Source organism: Bombina bombina, chromosome 7 (assembly GCF_027579735.1).
Source record: "Bombina bombina isolate aBomBom1 chromosome 7, aBomBom1.pri, whole genome shotgun sequence".
NCBI classification, from domain to species: Eukaryota; Metazoa; Chordata; class Amphibia; order Anura; family Bombinatoridae; genus Bombina; species Bombina bombina.
The window spans coordinates 580,377,276-580,398,721 of record NC_069505.1 but is presented as its reverse complement, the minus strand read 5'-3'; the positions used below and the strand labels follow the sequence as shown (position 1 = coordinate 580,398,721).

General features: G+C 37.7%; 1 protein-coding gene across 5 annotated transcripts in view; it reads right to left on the bottom strand.

The window, feature by feature from the left end:
• The window catches only part of DDR1 (discoidin domain receptor tyrosine kinase 1), a 136,463-nt gene that overhangs the window by 54,115 nt on the left and 60,902 nt on the right, over positions 1–21,446 (bottom strand). For 4 of the 5 annotated variants that reach the window (XM_053722038.1, XM_053722040.1, XM_053722037.1 and 1 more), the window contains exons 2-3: positions 10,680–10,807; positions 10,480–10,582 (exon numbers count right to left, since the gene is read on the bottom strand). In XM_053722038.1, coding sequence (XP_053578013.1) covers positions 10,480–10,582; positions 10,680–10,755 — 179 coding nt within the window. In that variant the 5' untranslated portion in view covers positions 10,756–10,807. Of the gene's footprint in view, positions 1–10,479; positions 10,583–10,679; positions 10,808–20,923; positions 21,199–21,446 lie in introns of those variants that run through there. The other variant, XM_053722039.1, reaches the window with a different exon arrangement.

Below are 21,446 nucleotides of genomic sequence, written 5' to 3'. Positions count from 1 at the left end.
GGAGCAATCCTAAAATGCACTGATACACGAGAGCATGATATTATAGCACCATTTCTTACACAGAACTGTGTAGGGTTAAAGGGACACTCAAGTCAAAATTAAACTTTATTGATTCGGATAGAGAAGCAATTTTAAACAACTTTCCAATTTACTTCCATTAACAAAATGTGCACAGTCTTTTTATATTTAAACTTTTTCAGTCCCCAGCTCCTACTGAGCATGTGCAAGAATTCAGAGTATACGTAAATGCATTTGTGATTGGCTAATGGCTGTCACATGACGCAATGGGAGTGGAAATAGACATAACTGAAAATTGTCAGAAAAAAATCTGCTACTCATTTAAAGTTTAGACTCAGTGCTATTGCATTGTCTTTTTATTATGTGTTTGTTTAGTATGTAAATATAATGTATTTACTGGTCCTAGCAATATGTTACTGGTCCAGAGATCAACATAAGTCAGTGAGCCAATCCTGAGCCACCAATCACCATCCCTGTTCAGCACTGAAGCAGAAGTGTACTATTGCTCTGGAACTGACTTTAAAGGGACATGAAACCCAAAAAATGTCTTTCATGATTTAGGTAGAACATACAATTTCAAACAACTTTCCTGTTTACTTATAGTATCAAATTTGTTTTATTCTGTTGGTATCATTTGTTGAAGGAGCAGCAATGTACTACTGGATTCTAACTGACCACATGGGTGAGCCAATGACAATCAGTATATATATATGCAGCTACCAATCAGAAGCTAGAACCTAGGTTCTGTGCTACTCCTGAGCTTACCTAGTTAAACCGTTCAGTAAAGGATAACAAGAGAAGGAAGCAAATTAAATAATAGAAGTAAATTGGAAAGTTGTTTAAAATTGTATGTTCTGTCTAAATCATAAATGTCTCATTATGACTTTACTGTCCCTTTAATTATGTGTTTAACCCATTTGCAAAGGCTAAGCACTTATATACAAGCAATAGTGCAATATTAAGACATTAGACCATCTTATTATTAAAATGATAAAATTTACATTTAATCTTGGTATCCTTTCCATGAGAATATATTGAGATATACTCAGGAGCGTGCACGTATCTTGAGCATGAAAATAGTTACAAAGATTGTTGTAAACACAGCAGCCATCCCGTGGCATACACTACTGTAAAAGGGATATTTCTATAGCATACCATATGTCTTTAAACAATTATTAAAGAACAGCGAAAATGTTAACTTTTTTTTGTTTAAAAATTGTATTTTATTGCTTTACCTACAGCTCCTAAACAAGACATCTGTATAATGTGCTGAATGATACAGTGTATAAAAAATGTCACAGGCATGTCTGAACAAGGCGGCTTCCCCATGCCGCAACATGTGGAAAATCAGTATAATAATGATCTTTTTGTCTCTTTTAGCTTCTCTTGTTCATCCTAGGCTTGTGACATCATATCTTCTTTCCATCTGCAGGCTGGGCTTTTAGACTAAGGTTGTCAGGTGTCCAGTATATATCTGCATAGTCAAATATTTCAGCATTCTATCCAGTAAAATCTTTACATAAATACCGGACACATAAATATCCATTTTGGGCCGGATTACAAGTGGAGTGAAAAATATTGCTTCTGCGAAAGCGATATTTGCGTTCAACTTAGTAATACCAGCGCAGCAATTTTAAATATAAATATGTATATGAATATATACATATATATTTATGTGTTTATATGGTGTATATACACATATTAAGACATATATATGTATGTAAGCATATACATATATTTTTATAGGGAACATGCAGTTCCCTTAGACCGCAATGTAAAGGCACTTGTCAGTGCCCCACACCCACCAAATTTAACACCAAAATACTGTTTTGTGCAGATTTATTAATAAAATTACAATAAAACAGCACTATATTCTTAATTGTGGGGCCAATTGGGGAACATTTATAAAATTAACCAGAGATATGATCTCTGGTTAATTTTATGAGCGCTAATTGCTACCACGAGCAATGGCTGATTATTTATTACGCACCCCCAAATGGTTGAATTTGCCCAATTGCGGGCGAGCTATAAATTAGCGCTCCACTTGTAATCTATCCCTTTGTTTTTAAAGTCCCTTTACTGGCAGAAAGAGGTGACATTGGGCATGTACCGCTTTATATGTTACTAGCAGCCAATGATGAAAGCAGTCTCAAAGACTATTAAAATCAGGGATAGGCACGAGCCAAGGCTGTGGCGGACATTTTCTAAAGTAAAGACCTTTAGTGAAGGACACCAAGGTACATTTACAATTAAAACTATTATTTTATAGTGCTGAATTTTATTATACTGATGCAGATACCACTGACCCTATAACCAGCCCTTGTCTGGCTATACCCATGTGCCAGGGTCACTACTGTGTCTTTATATAGTGCTGGGTGTTATTATACTGATGCAGATACCACTGATCCTATAACCAGCCCTCCTCTGGCTATACCCATGTGCCAGGGTCACTACTGTGTCATTATATAGTGCTGGGTGTTATTATTCTGATGAAGATACCACTGACCCTATAACCAGCCCTCCTCTGGCTGTACCCATGTGCCAGTGTCACTGCTGTGTCATTATATAGTGCTGGGTGTTATTATACTGATGCAGATACCACTGACCCTATAACCAGCCCTCCTCTGGCTATACCCATGTGCCAGGGTCACTACTGTGTCTTTATATAGTGCTGGGTGTTATTATACTGATGCAGATACCACTGATCCTATAACCAGCCCTCCTCTGGCTATACCCATGTGCCAGGGTCACTACTGTGTCATTATATAGTGCTGGGTGTTATTATACAGATGCAGATACCACTGATCATATAACCAGCCCTCCTCTGGCTATACACATGTGCCAGTGTCACTACTGTGTCATTATATAGTGCTGGGTGTTATTATACTGATGCAGATATCACTGACCCTATAAACAGCCCTCCTCTGGCTATACCCATGGACCAGTGTCATTACTGTGTCATTATATAGTGCTGGGTGTTATTATACTGATGCAGATACCACTGACCCTATAACCAGCCCTCCTCTGGCTATACCCATGTGCCAGTGTCACTACTGTGTCTTTGTATAGAGCTGGGTGTTATTATACAGATGCAGAAGATACACATCCAGTATTTCACTCAGGCTTTATTTATTCCATAACTTATCACCCAATATTGCTAGCAGTCTCTTGACAAGCCACTAATTTTATTCACACTAAATATTTTCCCTTTCCTATTATTTAATCAGAAAGAAAAGATATACTAAGGTTATGATTCACAACCTTACTATATCTTTTCTATCTATTTAAATACTACTTATAATAAACCACAGGTACACAGTGGCAGCTTGCTTCTTGAATCTTCCCTCTCTCTCTGTCTCACTCAGAGTCATTTTCTGGTACTAAGCAGCATCATGTGTGAGTGGTCACAACCCTGTAAAACGTGGCGCCGCATGTGTTAAGGAGGAGTCAGGACCAGTTTTCATCTGTCTTACTCCTCCCTCCCCACAGCAAAATGGGCGGCGGACACTGCAAGTGCCAGTCACGGACACCAGTGTCCGTGTACGGACACCTTGCCTATGCCTGATTAAAATATTGCTCTGTTAGTGTTCTGTGCAGCCACAGGGGTAAAATCTGTGTTTTTACTGGCAACCATGGGGTGTTAAACCTGCTCTGTGAGTGCTACAGGAAGTCAAATTAGGGCAAATCACAGCTGTGTGTTACTAGTATTGATTTGTGTGTTACTGGCAGCCAAGGGTATAAATCACTGCTCAGTTTGGAAAAGATTATATCGTGGGTCAATGGGTGATACCTAAGGGAGAGGTTTGGAGAGGGGCCATTGCATAACCCTACCTACGATCTACAGGTCTTCCATTATTTTCATAGAGGGCAGCTGGCAGTGGCAACGCTATTTTAAACTCTTACACATTGATATAATATGCACAGAGTTATAGTTACATTTTTGAAATATATGCAAAATACATCAGAAATTATGCACTAGACTTGAGCACAGACAAAAAAGTAATTACAGGCAAATACTTTGTCAAGAAAAAAAACAAACTTTTGTACAAGTTTAGTTCCTATGGGAGACGTCAGAGCAGTGGAACAGCTGGACAGCAGCTTAAACCTAAATAAAGTTAAAGGAGTAGTAAGTGCTACTGCTACAAGCAGGTAGTAGCACACAAAAAATGATTTTTATTTGTGAGTTTAGGATTGGCCAAGAACAAAAGGGAAGCCTAAATGTTTATTGGCCAACACAGCAATCAATCAACTGACAAGCAAAATGCTGTATATAATTATTGAATATTGTAAATTTGATCCCTTCAGAAAACCCTTCCTCACCTTTTGTTTAACAGATTTAACCACATGAAAGAAGAAACTTTTTTCTGCACTATACAGCAATTAGTGATTTTATTGCATTCATACGAATCCTAATTCACATCTATTAAGCACTGCATTACAAAAATAAATGCGTAAAAATAAATGCGTATAAAACTTATAAGACTGACATTATGATAGCAATATTTACGTCCGTTTGCAGACCAGGAACAAACGCCTTGACTATGTATCTTATATTCTTTTGCTGTGTCCAATAAGGAGCAGACATAAATGAGTTTGTGCTCTAATAAAACAATCTCTGTGTAGCATGTTACAGGATCAAAAGCGTGTTGCAGGGTCAAGGTTTTAAAGTGTAAAGTATGCACTCCATCCTCTCTGGGGCCAAGTGGGGGATAATGAAAATACATTACAGGTAGAAAACCCTTTATCCAAACTGCTTAGGACTGGAAGAAGTTTGGATTTTTTAATTTTGATTTTGAAATATTTGTATCTTTAAAATGGGACAGTTTGTTAAGAGGATGGAACCAAATGTAAACAACACTATCTTATGTAATTTAGGTAATATTTACATGTCATAATACAGCTTATACATAAAGGTAGTTTTATATAAATGTTAATACTTTTGTATACATTGTACCCTCAGAGAGATAGTACAGCACTGTAATCAGAAAGGTAATAAAATAAATAAAGACTATCATTTGCATTTTACACCACAAAAACCCAAACCAAAGACGCAGACATAGAATATTGTGACTTACAGGCGGTTAAAAAAAAAGAAGTCATTTTTTTAATCATTTTTTTATATATATTAATTAAAAAGTTTTGATTTCAGGATAAGTTTGAATTTTAGAATTCCGAATTTAGGGATTTGTACCTGAATTATGAATAAATAATTCCACACTGTATGGGGAATTAAATGCTGAATGTATTGTCCCTTTGCTCAAAAGCAAGAACATGTTATAGTATTTAACTACAAAGTCACCAGTTTATTTATTGGTGACTGAGCACAGTGGCCTGTATATCATAAAAGAAACTATTTTCATGAACACCCCACAACAATGCAACCCTAAAATTGCAGAATTCAGAGACCTGTAACCTCTTCTCCCATAGCCAAAAGGTTTCAAGTTCAACATCATTAGCTATCTCACAACAGATCCCTTCTCACCCACAATCAGGGGTGCTGGCATCACAAACCCCTATATGAATTAAAACTGGAAACAAAATAAGCGCTATATAAACGCCCTCAGTCCACGCTAACATGCGCGCAATAGAAAACTGAAAAAAATGAAAGAGAAATAAAAGAAAGATAAAAAGGAGACAACTTTGTCGACTTTGAAATAACAAGGCTTGGTCACTTTATGAATTCTGCATGCTTGAATAGGTGAAATAAATGATGGCTGCACATCAAGAACGTCTACAAACAACCCCTCGTTCAACTCCTTATATGTCTTTTCTTTCTTTCACTTGCCATCTTGGAAAGCCCACCATACCGGTGCTAAATTTTCAAAATACCGTACTGGGCTTTACTAACCTGAACACAGGGCTATAGCCCCTGCTGGCTTTCCAAGTCAAACAACTAGATACAAAATTCCAAACTCTTAGCCCAGATTTGAATAATAAACATATTGTAACTGCTGGTAAATATTCACTTGCAAATAATTGTTTCTCATGAGAAATCTAAATCCTAGCGCCAATTAAAATACCAGCTACTGCATAATGGTGCTGGAGATAACTGCCAACTGCAATTACTTTTTGTGGGAAGTATTTTGCAACTGTATTGTGATTATGTTGCTATTAACTTGAATGATGGTATGACAGGTCTAGCTTTTATGTATTTCAAAAGTTGTTGCATAAGTTAGTGAATACATGGGTGTTGTTTTTTTTTTAACTGCAAATCTAAACAGTCATATATGTAAGGAAAAACTAACAATCCGATATTAAACAGTAAATAAATGTTAGATATAATGATGATGATTAAATATTGGGGGAAAAAGGGGAAAAGTTTTTGTTTTTATAAAGTAATGGGGGAAGCCATATTGGAACCTAGGTTTCTCCCCTATCTATTTCTTATGCTGAGGATAATTAGGTATAGATAAAAAAAATAGTTACTGCATGATAAAAAAAGCAAATTTACCTGTGTGTACATTTACAAATATTTTATTTATATTATATAATACATATAAATACACACACATATATTCTCTCTCTCTCTCTCTCTCTATCTCTATCTCTCTCTCTCTCTCTCTCTCTATATATATATATATATATATATATATATAAAGTTCAAAGTAGACAAGCACTCCAGAAATCTTGAGTCACATGCCCGGGGTGCAACAGATAGGCAAATAGAGTATAAGGAAGAGTGCACTCACCAGGACTTTTCAAAGTTTTTATTCCAAATATGTGAACGTTTTCGGGGGATTAGCCCCTTCCTCAGACATACAAAATTACAATATGAGCAAACCCACACCAGACACCTTTACATAGGTAGGTCAACCAATCATACGCTCTCCAGAGTAAGGTGCCACCCACAAGTGGAGACACCTCCCCTGGCAACGAGTGAGGCTGGCCCAAGCAAAAAATATATTAAAATAAAATAAAATAAACAGCAGGACCTAATCAAACATACATATAGGAATGAAGGTAAATTACACTAAATCAGGAAAATGTAGGCATCAGTACAGTAAATCTAAGCACATATCTGAAAACACAAGTCAATTCAAAAGATGTAAAATTAGGCACATAAACACATAGGTAAAGCATGTCCCAGTAAGAGAAACATCAAAGATCTACAAATCAGCCAACCAGCTCAAAAGATGAGATGGTAAATGTATAATGCCCATATGTGTATATGTGTGAAACACTGCGTCTTCAGATTTGTATGCATATACTATTAGATATATGTGGAAACTAAGTGTCAGAAAGAACCGAGTGTGTACATAGCCCTGAGTAGAAATTAACAGTAAGTGGGCCAAGCACCAGAGGCAGAATAAACAAATCAGCTTACCAGTATTTCAGACAAGACCTAGCATTGTGCAGAACCCGGGGGATAAGGCCGTTACAGAAAAGACCTGGAACCCTGTATTATTCAAAAGGAGTGCAACCGGTCGGTCGCCATGGCAACCAGTAAACAAATACCCATGTCAGTATAGCAGAGGAGATACACATCGGAACCAATGTAGCGCATAGTTACAAATATCACATATGGCACATCATTATGAAATAAAGGGCAAAATAGAGACATACTCGTGTGGACATGAGAGGGGGAATATGATTGCGTCTGTCAGCTAAAGAGATCGGGGGTGCGTGTCAGAAGTCACTATACACCTAGGAAACAAAGGATTACGTGGGGGCCAAGTATAATACCAAATATATATAACGCAAGGCCAATAAGCAAGCAGATTCATAATAGGGCAAAAAAAGCCTATGAACATAAATAGAAGGTTGAGGGATAAATCCTATTATATGGAGCCCAAATAGTATTAGCAATCACGTATCCAAATCACAAATATTCTAGAGACACAAGTATCATATGCAAATATGTGTGTAATAAACATGTTCATATAGAGATGTAATAAAACATGCAGTAAGAGATCAAATGCAATCAGAAAAAAATTAAGAAAAAGGTTCAGAAAAAAAGTTAAGAAAAAATGAATTAAGAAAAAATTAGAAAAAATAAGAAAAATATAAAAATATATATAAAAAATCAACAGATGCAATCAGAGAACAAAAAGAGATCAACAAGAGGCAATCAGAGATCAAAGAAAGGGTCATTGGGCAACTTTCATAGGCACACCTGCCAATCTAGTTGTGTATTTAGCCCTTTTGGTATGAGGGTCTCCAAAACATAAGTCCACCGGGCTTCCTTCCTCAACAGGAGGGTATTGCGGTCCCCTCCGCTACTTAGAGAAGGAACATGGTCAATAATAGTGTACCTTAGGTCTTTGACCGTATGGTTGCAGTTAGCAAAATGGCGTGCCACCGGTTGTTCAGAGGTCCCATTTTTAATCGCCATTCTAATGGCAGACCGGTGGTTAGCCATTCTTGTGCACAAATCATCAGTCGTTTTACCCACATAAAAGAGACCACAAATGCAGTGTAGCAGATAGATTATGTGGGTGGTGGTACAAGTCAGTCTCTACTTGTGGTAGTACTTCTTCCTTTTATGTGGATGCGTAAAATAGTTGCCGGTAGTCAGAGCGCTGCACGTAGTGCAACCAATGCACCTAAATACGCTTTTTTTCTCTAAATTTAACCAGGTACCTTTGCTGTAGCTTTTAACAGGTTCAGTTTTGACCGATATGTCCCTTAGGGATCTGGATCTCCTGAAGCCAATACGGGGTGGAGGCATCTGTTGGAACGGTAAAGCAGGATCTGTGTTAAGGATATGCCAGTTATCCTGTAAGTGTTTATTAATTCTTTGCTTGTCCCCAGTGTAAGTTGTCACGAAGGTCATCCTAGGGGTATTTTTGTCATCCCTATTGGTATCCTGTTTAGTCAGTAGTTGTACTTTTGTTGTGCCAGTAGTTTTGGAGGATAACCCCGTTGTGTAAATCTGTTGGTCATTTCAACCAACTGTAGGTCTTTATGCGAGTCCATAGTGTTATTCCTAATGACCCGTTGTAATTGTGATTTGGGCAAGGCGCTTTTAAGCGCTGGGGGATGGCAGGATGTATAGGATAAAAGGGAATTTCTATCAGTTTCCTTCCTGAAAAGAGTGGACTGTAGTCTTTCACCGTCTTTAAATAAGCGTACATCTAAGAAGTCTATTGAAGCAAGTGAGTAGTTCATTTTGAATTTTAAGGCCATAGATGCACTGTTGAGCTGTTGGAACCAAATTAGTAGTTCCTGTTCAGAGCCACTCCACACCAACAGCAGGTCACCAATGTAACGTTTGTAAAATTTAATCCGCTGGTCCCTGAATAGGTCCGTATCAGTTGTTTCGAAATGTGCCATTTAAAGGTTGGCATAAGAGGGTGCCACATTTGACCCCATGGCCGTCCCCTGTTTTTGTAGGTAAAAATGCTTTTCAAACTTGAAATAGTTTGTTTTTAGGCAGAATTCCAGCAGATGGATTAGTACCTCCACAGGTGGCCCCACATAGGGGTAATGGAGGAGATGCTGTCTTGTAGCTTCCATGCCGTCATGGTGAGGTATTACAGTATAAAGGCTGGTGACATCCAGGGTCACCAGCAGGTCTTTATCAGTGCAAGAAATGGTGAATAAGCAATTATAACACACATACATATATATATATATGTATCTCTCTCTCTCTCTATATATATATATAGATATATATATGTATATGTGTGTGTGTACATTTATATATATTTATATTATATAATACATAAAAATACACACACACATACTATCTCTCTCTCGCCTCCTGTCTCTCTCACTCTCTCTCTCGCCTCCTGTCTCTCTCTCTCCTCCTGTCTCTCTCACTCTCTCTCTCTCACCTCCTGTCTCTCTCGCTCTCTCTCTCACACACACATTTGAGACTTTCCCAGTCCAGCACCTGATCATAGATCATATGCCTTTAAATCACTAATTTAACACTTTTCTCAATATTAAACCTTGACTTTACATTTGATATACATACACATAAGTGAAATAATTTATTTGAATATATTATACATGTGTTTTGTTATGCATTAATTATAGCCTTAATGGGCAATTAAAAAGCAGTAGAATTGCATAAATCAACAAATGCAAAAAAAAAGATCACTTAAAGGGACACTCAAGTGAAAAATAAACTTTCATTATTCAGATAAAGCACACAATTTTAAATAACTTTTCAATACTCTTTTATTATCTAAATGTGTACAATCTTTTTATATCCTAGCCTATAGCTCAGGGGTCAGCAACCTTGGCAACCCAGATGTTTTGGAACTACATTTCCCATGATGCTCAGACACTCTTTAGGATGGCAGAGTATTATGAGAAATGTAGTTCTAAAATATATGGGGTGTCAAGGTTGCTGACCCCTGCTATCCCATGAAATATTTAATTGATTGAGAACCCAAACTAATACCCTAAATTCCTCTATGTCCTCAAAATGGTGGTTGATGCATGGAATGGACTTACAAAATGGTTGGTAAGGTAAATACAGGACAAAAAGATATGTATAAGGCAGTGACTTACCTGCTGTGTTTGGCCTCTGTGGAGTCAGACCAGGCACTAGAGGCTGAGATATCCTCGTCTGGGATGGTTCTATCCTGCATACCCAATGCATAGCGGCACGATGCTGCAGGAAGCAGGAACAGAATTAAAGCCACAGGTCATAGACTATGCGCCAGTCATACGGATATTTAGTCATCTATAGGCTGTGCCATAGAACTTACATGGGTCAAAGTGTGCATCAGGTTCGGCACAACAGACAGAGAGAAGCAGGAGGAGGGAGAAGAGACGAGAGGACATTCTTCTTTCTCCCGTCAGTGATGTCCCATGAGGAAAAGTCTCATAGTCCCAGCTGCAAAAAGAAAACAGCCATATTATATACTGATACTAAACAACATGGTGTTATATGCTGTACATAGCCGCATCTCTACAGCGTGTGCAAGAGAATTACACAGTCTGGCATCAGAATAGCAAGTACATTATATAGCCTGGCATCAGAATAGCATGTACATTATATAGCCTGGCATCGGAGTAGCATGTACATTATATAGCCTGGCATCAGAATAGCAAGTACATTATATAGTCTGGCATCAGAATGGCAAGTACATTATATAGCCTGGCATCAGAATAGCAAGTACATTATATAGCCTGGCATCAGAATACAATGTACATTATATAGCCTGGCATCAGAATAGCATATACATTATATAGCCTGGCACCAGAATAGCATGTGCATTATATAGACTGCAATCTGAATGGCATATACATTATACAGACTGGCATCAAAATAGCATGTAGATTATATAGTCTGGCATCAGAATAGTATGTACATTATATAGCCTGGCACCAAAATAGCATGTACATTATATACCCTGGCATCAGAATAGCATGTACTGTACATTATATAGCCTGGCATCAGAATAGCATATACATAATAAAGTCTGGCATCAGAACAGCATGTACATTATCTAGACTGGCAACAGATTAGCATACAAATTGTATAGCCTGGCATCAGATTAGCATGTTCATTACACAGCCTGGCATCAGAACAGCATGTACATTATATAGCCTGGAATAAGAATAGCATATAAATTACATATACTGGCACCAGAATAGCATGTATATTATATAGCCTGGCATCAGAATAGCATGTACATTCTATAGACTGGCACCAGAATAGCATGCACATTCTATAGCCTGGCATCAGAATAGTATGTATATTATATAGCCTGACATCAGAATAGTATGTATATTATATAGCCTGACATCAGAATAGTATGTATATTATATAGCCTGACATCAGAATAGTATGTATATTATATAGCCTGACATCAGAATAGCATGTATATTATATAGCCTGACATCAGAATAGTATGTATATTATATAGCCTGACATCAGAAAGCATGTATATTATATAGCCTGACATCAGAATAGTATGTATATTATATAGCCTGACATCAGAATAGCATGTATATTATATAGCCTGACATCAGAATAGTATGTATATTATATAGCCTGACATCAGAAAGCATGTATATTATATAGCCTGACATCAGAATAGTATGTATATTATATAGCCTGACATCAGAATAGCTTGTATATTATATAGCCTGACATCAGAAAGCATGTATATTATATAGCCTGACATCAGAAAGCATGTATATTATATAGCCTGACATCAGAATAGTATGTATATTATATAGCCTGACATCAGAATAGTATGTATATTATATAGCCTGACATCAGAATAGTATGTATATTATATAGCCTGACATCAGAATAGTATGTATATTATATAGCCTGACATCAGAATAGTATGTATATTATATAGCCTGACATCAGAAAGCATGTATATTATATAGCCTGACATCAGAAAGCATGTATATTATATAGCCTGACATCAGAATAGTATGTATATTATATAGCCTGACATCAGAAAGCATGTATATTATATAGCCTGACATCAGAAAGCATGTATATTATATAGCCTGACATCAGAATAGCATGTATATTATATAGCCTGACATCAGAAACCATGTATATTATATAGCCTGACATCAGAAAGCATGTATATTATATAGCCTGATATCAGAATAGCTTGTATATTATATAGCCTGACATCAGAAAGCATGTATATTATATAGCCTGACATCAGAATAGCATGTATATTATATAGCCTGACATCAGAATAGCATGTATATTATATAGCCTGACATCAGAATAGCATGTATAGTATATAGCCTGACATCAGAATAGCATGTATATTATATAGCCTGACATCAGAATAGTATGTATATTATATAGCCTGACATCAGAATAGTATGTATAGTATATAGCCTGACATCAGAATAGTATGTATATTATATAGCCTGACATCAGATTAGCATGTATATTATATAGCCTGACATCAGAATAGTATGTATATTATATAGCCTGACATCAGAATAGTATGTATATTATATAGCCTGACATCAGAATAGTATGTATATTATATAGCCTGACATCAGAATAGCATGTATATTATATAGCCTGACATCAGAATAGCATGTATATTATATAGCCTGACATCAGAATAGCATGTATATTATATAGCCTGACATCAGAATAGTATGTATATTATATAGCCTGACATCAGAATAGCATGTATATTATATAGCCTGACATCAGAATAGTATGTATATTATATAGCCTGACATCAGATTAGCATGTATATTATATAGCCTGACATCAGAATAGTATGTATATTATATAGCCTGACATCAGAATAGTATGTATATTATATAGCCTGACATCAGAATAGTATGTATATTATATAGCCTGACATCAGAATAGCATGTATATTATATAGCCTGACATCAGAAAGCATGTATATTATATAGCCTGACATCAGAATAGTATGTATATTATATAGCCTGACATCAGAATAGTATGTATATTATATAGCCTGACATCAGAATAGTATGTATATTATATAGCCTGACATCAGAATAGTATGTATATTATATAGCCTGACATCAGAAAGCATGTATATTATATAGCCTGACATCAGAAAGCATGTATATTATATAGCCTGACATCAGAATAGTATGTATATTATATAGCCTGACATCAGAAAGCATGTATATTATATAGCCTGACATCAGAATAGTATGTATATTATATAGCCTGACATCAGAATAGTATGTATATTATATAGCCTGGCATCAGAATAGCTTGTATATTATATAGCCTGACATCAGAATAGCATATACATAATATAGCCTGACATCAGAAAGCATGTATATTATATAGCCTGACATCGGAATAGTATGTATATTATATAGCCTGACATCAGAAAGCATGTATATTATATAGCCTGACATCAGAATAGTATGTATATTATATAGCCTGACATCAGAATAGCATGTATATTATATAGCCTGACATCAGAAAGCATGTATATTATATAGCCTGACATCAGAAAGCATGTATATTATATAGCCTGACATCAGAATAGTATGTATATTATATAGCCTGACATCAGAATAGTATGTATATTATATAGCCTGACATCAGAATAGTATGTATATTATATAGCCTGACATCAGAATAGTATGTATATTATATAGCCTGACATCAGAATAGCATGTATATTATATAGCCTGACATCAGAATAGTATGTATATTATATAGCCTGGCATCAGAATAGCTTGTATATTATATAGCCTGACATCAGAATAGCTTGTATATTATATAGCCTGACATCAGAATAGCTTGTATATTATATAGCCTGACATCAGAATAGCATGTACATTATATAGCCTGGCATCAGAATAGCATGTATATTATATAGCCTGACATCAGAATAGTATGTATATTATATAGCCTGACATCAGAATAGTATGTATATTATATAGCCTGACATCAGAATAGTATGTATATTATATAGCCTGACATCAGAATAGTATGTATATTATATAGCCTGACATCAGAATAGTATGTATATTATATAGCCTGACATCAGAATAGCTTGTATATTATATAGCCTGGCATCAGAATAGCTTGTATATTATATAGCCTGACATCAGAATAGCATGTACATTATATAGCCTGACATCAGAAAGCATGTACATTATATAGCCTGACATCAGAAAGCATGTATATTATATAGCCTGACATCAGAATAGTATGTATATTATATAGCCTGACATCAGAAAGCATGTATATTATATAGCCTGACATCAGAATAGTATGTATATTATATAGCCTGACATCAGAATAGTATGTATATTATATAGCCTGACATCAGAATAGCATGTACATTATATAGCCTGACATCAGAAAGCATGTATATTATATAGCCTGACATCAGAATAGTATGTATATTATATAGCCTGACATCAGAATAGCATGTATATTATATAGCCTGACATCAGAATAGTATGTATATTATATAGCCTGACATCAGAATAGTATGTATATTATATAGCCTGACATCAGAATTGTATGTATATTATATAGCCTGACATCAGAATAGCATGTATATTATATAGCCTGACATCAGAATAGTATGTATATTATATAGCCTGACATCAGAATAGTATGTATATTATATAGCCTGACATCAGAATAGTATGTATATTATATAGCCTGACATCAGAATAGTATGTATATTATATAGCCTGACATCAGAAAGCATGTATATTATATAGCCTGACATCAGAATAGTATGTATATTATATAGCCTGACATCAGAATAGTATGTATATTATATAGCCCGACATCAGAATAGTATGTATATTATATAGCCTGACATCAGAATAGCATGTATATTATATAGCCTGACATCAGAATAGTATGTATATTATATAGCCTGACATCAGAATAGCATGTATATTATATAGCCTGACATCAGAATAGTATGTATATTATATAGCCTGACATCAGAATAGTATGTATATTATATAGCCTGGCATCAGAATAGTATGTATATTATATAGCCCGACATCAGAATAGTATGTATATTATATAGCCTGGCATCAGAATAGTATGTATATTATATAGCCTAACATCAGAATAGCATGTATATTATATAGCCTGACATCAGAAAGCATGTATATTATATAGCCTGACATCAGAATAGTATGTATATTATATAGCCTGACATCAGAATAGTATGTATATTATATAGCCTGACATCAGAATAGTATGTATATTATATAGCCTGACATCAGAATAGTATGTATATTATATAGCCTGACATCAGAATAGCATGTATATTATATAGCCTGGCATCAGAATAGTATGTATATTATATAGCCTGACATCAGAATAGTATGTATATTATATAGCCTGACATCAGAATAGTATGTATATTATATAGCCTGACATCAGAATAGTATGTATATTATATAGCCTGACATCAGAATAGTATGTATATTATATAGCCTGACATCAGAATAGTATGTATATTATATAGCCTGACATCAGAATAGCATGTATATTATATAGCCTGACATCAGAATAGCTTGTATATTATATAGCCTGGCATCAGAATAGCTTGTATATTATATAGCCTGACATCAGAATAGCATGTACATTATATAGCCTGACATCAGAAAGCATGTATATAATAAAGTCTGGCATCAGAATAGCATATACATTATATAGCCTGACATCAGAATAGCATGTACATTATATAGACTGGCACCAGAATAGCATGCACATTCTATAGCCTGACATCAGAATAGCATATATATAATAAAGTCTGGCATCAGAATAGCATATACATTATATAGCCTGGCATCAGAATAGCATGTATATTATATAGCCTGGCATCAGAATAGCATGTACATTATATAGCCTGGCACCAGAAAAGCATGTACATTATATAGCCTGGAATAAGAATAGCATGTACATTATATATACTGGCACCAGAATAGCATGTATATTATATAGCCTGACATCAGAATAGCATATACATAATATAGTCTGGCACCAGAACAGCATGTACAGTACATTACATAGCCTGGCATCAGAATACAATTATATAGCCTGACATCAGAATAGCATGTATATTATATAGCCTGGCATCAGAATAGCTTGTACATTCTATAGACTGGCACCAAAATAGCATGTACATTATATAGCCTGGCATCAGAATAGCATGTACATTCTATAGCCTGGCATCAGAATAGCATATACATAATATAGTCTGGCACCAGAACAGCATGTACAGTACATTACATAGCCTGGCATCAGAATACAATTATATAGCCTGGCATCAGAATAGCATGTATATTATATATCCTGGTATCAGAATACAATGTACATTATATTTACTGACATCAGAATACCATGCACATTATCTAGACTGGCACCTCTACCGCATGTACATGAGAATTACACAGCCTGGCACCACTACAGCATTTACATGAGAATCACACACAGCCTGGTACCTCTACAGCATGTACATGAGAATTACACAGCCTGGCACCTCTACAGCATGTACATGAGAATTACACAGCCTGGCACCACTACAGCATGTACATGAGAATTACACAGTCTGGTACCTCTACAGCATGTACATGAGAACTACACAGCCTGGTACCTCTACAGCATGTAAATGAGAATTACACAGCCTGGTACCTCTACAGCATGTACATGAGAATTACACAGCCTGGTACCTCTACAGCATGTACATGAGAATTACACAGACTGGCACCTCTACAGCATGTACATGAGAATTACACATCCTGGCACCACTACAGCATGTACATGAGAATTACACAGTCTGGTATCTCTACAGCATGTACATGAGAATTACACAGCCTGGTATCTCTACAGCATGTACATGAGAATTACACAGCCTGGTATCTCTACAGCATGTACATGAGAATTACACAGCCTGGTACCTCTACAGCATGTACATGAGAATTAAACAGCCTGGCACCACTACAGAATGTACATGAGAATTAGACAGCCTGGCACCACTACAGCATGTACATGAGAATTACATAGCCTGGCACCTCTACAGCATGTACATGAGAATTACACAGCCTGGTACCTCTACAGCATGTACATGAGAATTACACAGCCTGGCACCTCTACAACATATACATGAGAATTACACAGCCTGGCACCTCTACAGCATGTACATGAGAATTACACAGACTGGCACCACTACAGCATATACATGAGAATTACACAGCCTGGTACCTCTACAGCATGTACATGAGAATTACACAGCCTGGTATCTCTACAGCATGCACATGAGAATTACACAGCCTGGTACCTCTACAGCATGTACATGAGAATTACACAGCCTGGCACCTCTACAGCATGTACATGAGAATTACACAGCCTGGCACCTCTACAGCATGTACATGAGAATTACACAGACTGGCACCACTACAGCATATACATGAGAATTACACAGCCTGGCACCTCTACAGCATGTACATGAGAATTGCATAGCCTGGTACCTCTACAGCATGTACATGAGAATCACACAGCCTGGTACCTCTACAGCATGTACATGAGAATTACACAGCCTGGCACCTCTTCAGCATGTACATGAGAATTACACAGCCTAGTACCTCTACAGCATGTACATGAGAATTACACAGCCTGGCACCTCTACAGCATGTACATGAGAATTACACAGCCTGGCACCTCTACAGCATGTACATGAGAATTACACAGCCTGGCACCACTACAGCATGTACATGGGAATTACACAGCCTGGCACCTCTACAGCATGTACATGAGAATTACACAGCCTGGTATCTCTACAGCATGTACATGAGAATCACACAGCCTGGTACCTCTAAAGCATGTACATGAGAATTACACAGCCTGGCACCACTACAGCATGTACATGGGAATTACACAGCCTGGCACCTCTACAGCATGTACATGAGAATTACACAGCCTGGCACCACTACAGCATGTACATGAGAATTACACAGCCTGGCACCACTACAGCATGTACATGAGAATTACACAGCCTGGCACCACTACAGCATGTACATGAGAATTACACAGCCTGGCACCTCTACAGCATGTACATGGGAATTACACAGCCTGGCACCACTACAGCATGTACATGAGAATTACACAGCCTGGTACCACTACAGCATGTACATGAGAATTACACAGCCTGGTACCACTACAGCATGTACATGAGAATTACACAGCCTGGCACCACTACAGCATGTACATGAGAATTACACAGCCTGGTACCCATACAGCATGTACATGAGAATTACACAGCCTGGCACCACTACAGCATGTACATGAGAATTACACAGCCTGACACCACTACAGCATGTACATGAGAATTACACAGCCTGGTACCTCTACAGCATGTACATGAGAATTACACAGCCTGGCACCACTACAGCATGTACATGAGAATTACACAGCCTGGTACCTCTACAGCATGTACATGAGAATTACACAGCCTGGCACCACTACAGCATGTACATGAGAATTACACAGCCTGGTACCTCTACAGCATGTACATGTGAATTACACAGCCTGGCACCACTACAGCATGTACATGAGAATTACACAGCCTGACACCACTACAGCATGTACATGAGAATTACACAGCCTGGTATCTCTACAGCATGTACATGAGAATTACACAGCCTGGTACCACTACAGCATGTACATGAGAATTACACAGCCTGGCACCACTACAGCATATACATGAGAATTACACAGCCTGACACCACTACAGCATGTACATGAGAATTACACAGCCTGGCACCTCTACAGCATGTACATGAGAATAACACAGCCTGGCACCTCTACAGCATGTACATGAGAATTACACAGCCTGACACCACTACAGCATGTACATGAGAATTACACAGCCTGGTATCTCTACAGCATGTACATGATAATTACACAGCCTGGTATCTCTACAGCATGTACATGAGAATTACACAGTCTGGTACCTCTACAGCATGTACATGAGAATTACACAGTCTGGTATCTCTACAGCATGTACATGAGAATTACACAGCCTGGCACCTCTACAGCATGTACATGAGAATTACACAGCCTGGCACCTCTACAGCATGTACATGAGAATTACACAGCCTGGTACCTCTACAGCATGTACATGAGAATTACACAGCCTGGCACCTCTACAGCATGTACATGAGAATTACACAGCCTGGTACCTCTACAGCATGTACATGAGAATTACACAGTCTGGTATCTCAGTCTGGTATCTCTACAGCATGTACATGAGAATTACACAGCCTGGCACCTCTACAGCATGTACATGATAATTACACAGCCTGGCACCTCTACAGCATGTACATGAGAATTACACAGCCTGGTACCTCTACAGCATGTACATGAGAATTACACAGCCTGGCACCTCTACAGCATGTACATGAGAATTACACAGCCTGGTACCTCTACAGCATGTACATGAGAATTACACAGCCTGGTACCTCTACAGCATGTACATGAGAATTACACAGTCTGGTATCTCTACAGCATGTACATGAGAATTACACAGCCTGGCACCACTACAGCATGTACATGAGAATAACACAGCCTGGCACCTCTACAGCATGTACATGAGAATTACACAGCCTGGCACCTCTACAGCATGTACATGAGAATTACACAGCCTGGCACCACTACAGCATGTACATGAGAATTACACAGCCTGGCACCTCTACAGCATGTACATGAGAATTACACAGCCTGGCACCACTACAGCATGTACATGAGAATTACACAGCCTGGCACCTCTACAGCATGTACATGAGAATTACACAGCCTGACACCACTACAGCATGTACATGAGAATTACACAGCCTGACACCACTACAGCATGTACATGAGAATTACACAGCCTGGCACCTCTACAGCATGTACATGAGAATTACACAGCCTGGTACCTCTACAGCATGTACATGAGAATCACACAGCCTGGTACCTCTACAGCATGTACATGAGAATTACACAGCCTGACACCACTACAGCATGTACATGAGAATTACACAGCCTGGCACCTCTACAGCATGTACATGAGAATTACACAGCCTGGCACCTCTACAGCATGTACATGAGAATTACACAGCCTGGCACCTCTACAGCATGTACATGGGAATTACACAGCCTGGCACCTCTACAGCATGTACATGAGAATTACACAGCCTGGCACCTCTACAGCATATACATGAGAATTACACAGCCTGACACCACTACAGCATATACATGAGAATTACACAGCCTGACACCACTACAGCATATACATGAGAATTACACAGCCTGGCACCACTGCAGTGCATTCTGGGACTCTCAGTAGACACTCTGGGACTGTTCAGCGTATGACACCTCTAGGGCTGTACAGTGCAGAAGAAAAGTTGGCAGCTACACCACATCTCACATACCTCTCAAGCCGAGACATGAAAAATAAAGTAGTAATGCAAGAAAATCCACAGAAAGTGCACTCACACTCAGCACTGCTCCCTCTCTCCTGTTCTTCTGTCTAGTTCCTTGTACTCCCCCTCTCTCCTACCACTCCCTCCCCCTATATGCAAACACCTGTCTAACAGACTTGCAGCCTCCACATCTTGCAATCTCAGATCTCTCTCAGTCTTCTCCCCCACTGTCATTCACTCTTTTACTTCATCTGTCTCTCCCATTCTTTTCTGCGCTCTCCTTGTTTCCCCTCCTTCATTTCACTCATTCTAACTTCTCTGCCCCTTTTTTCTCTCCCCCCACACATTTCTTGTATTATTTTCACTTTACACTTATTCCCCCCCTCTCTCTCTTCTTTCTCTCATGTGTCCTTGTTCCTTTTTACACCTATGCCCTCCCCCCTTTATATTTCTTTATCTTTCCTTTGCTGTTTTCTCCCTTCCTGTTTCTTTCTCTCTTTCTTTCCCTTTTCCTCAGACTTTCCCCCCTCTCTGTTGTCAGGGGAGGACCTGAAGCTATGTGCCTGGGGAACAATAACATTATATAAGCACATGAT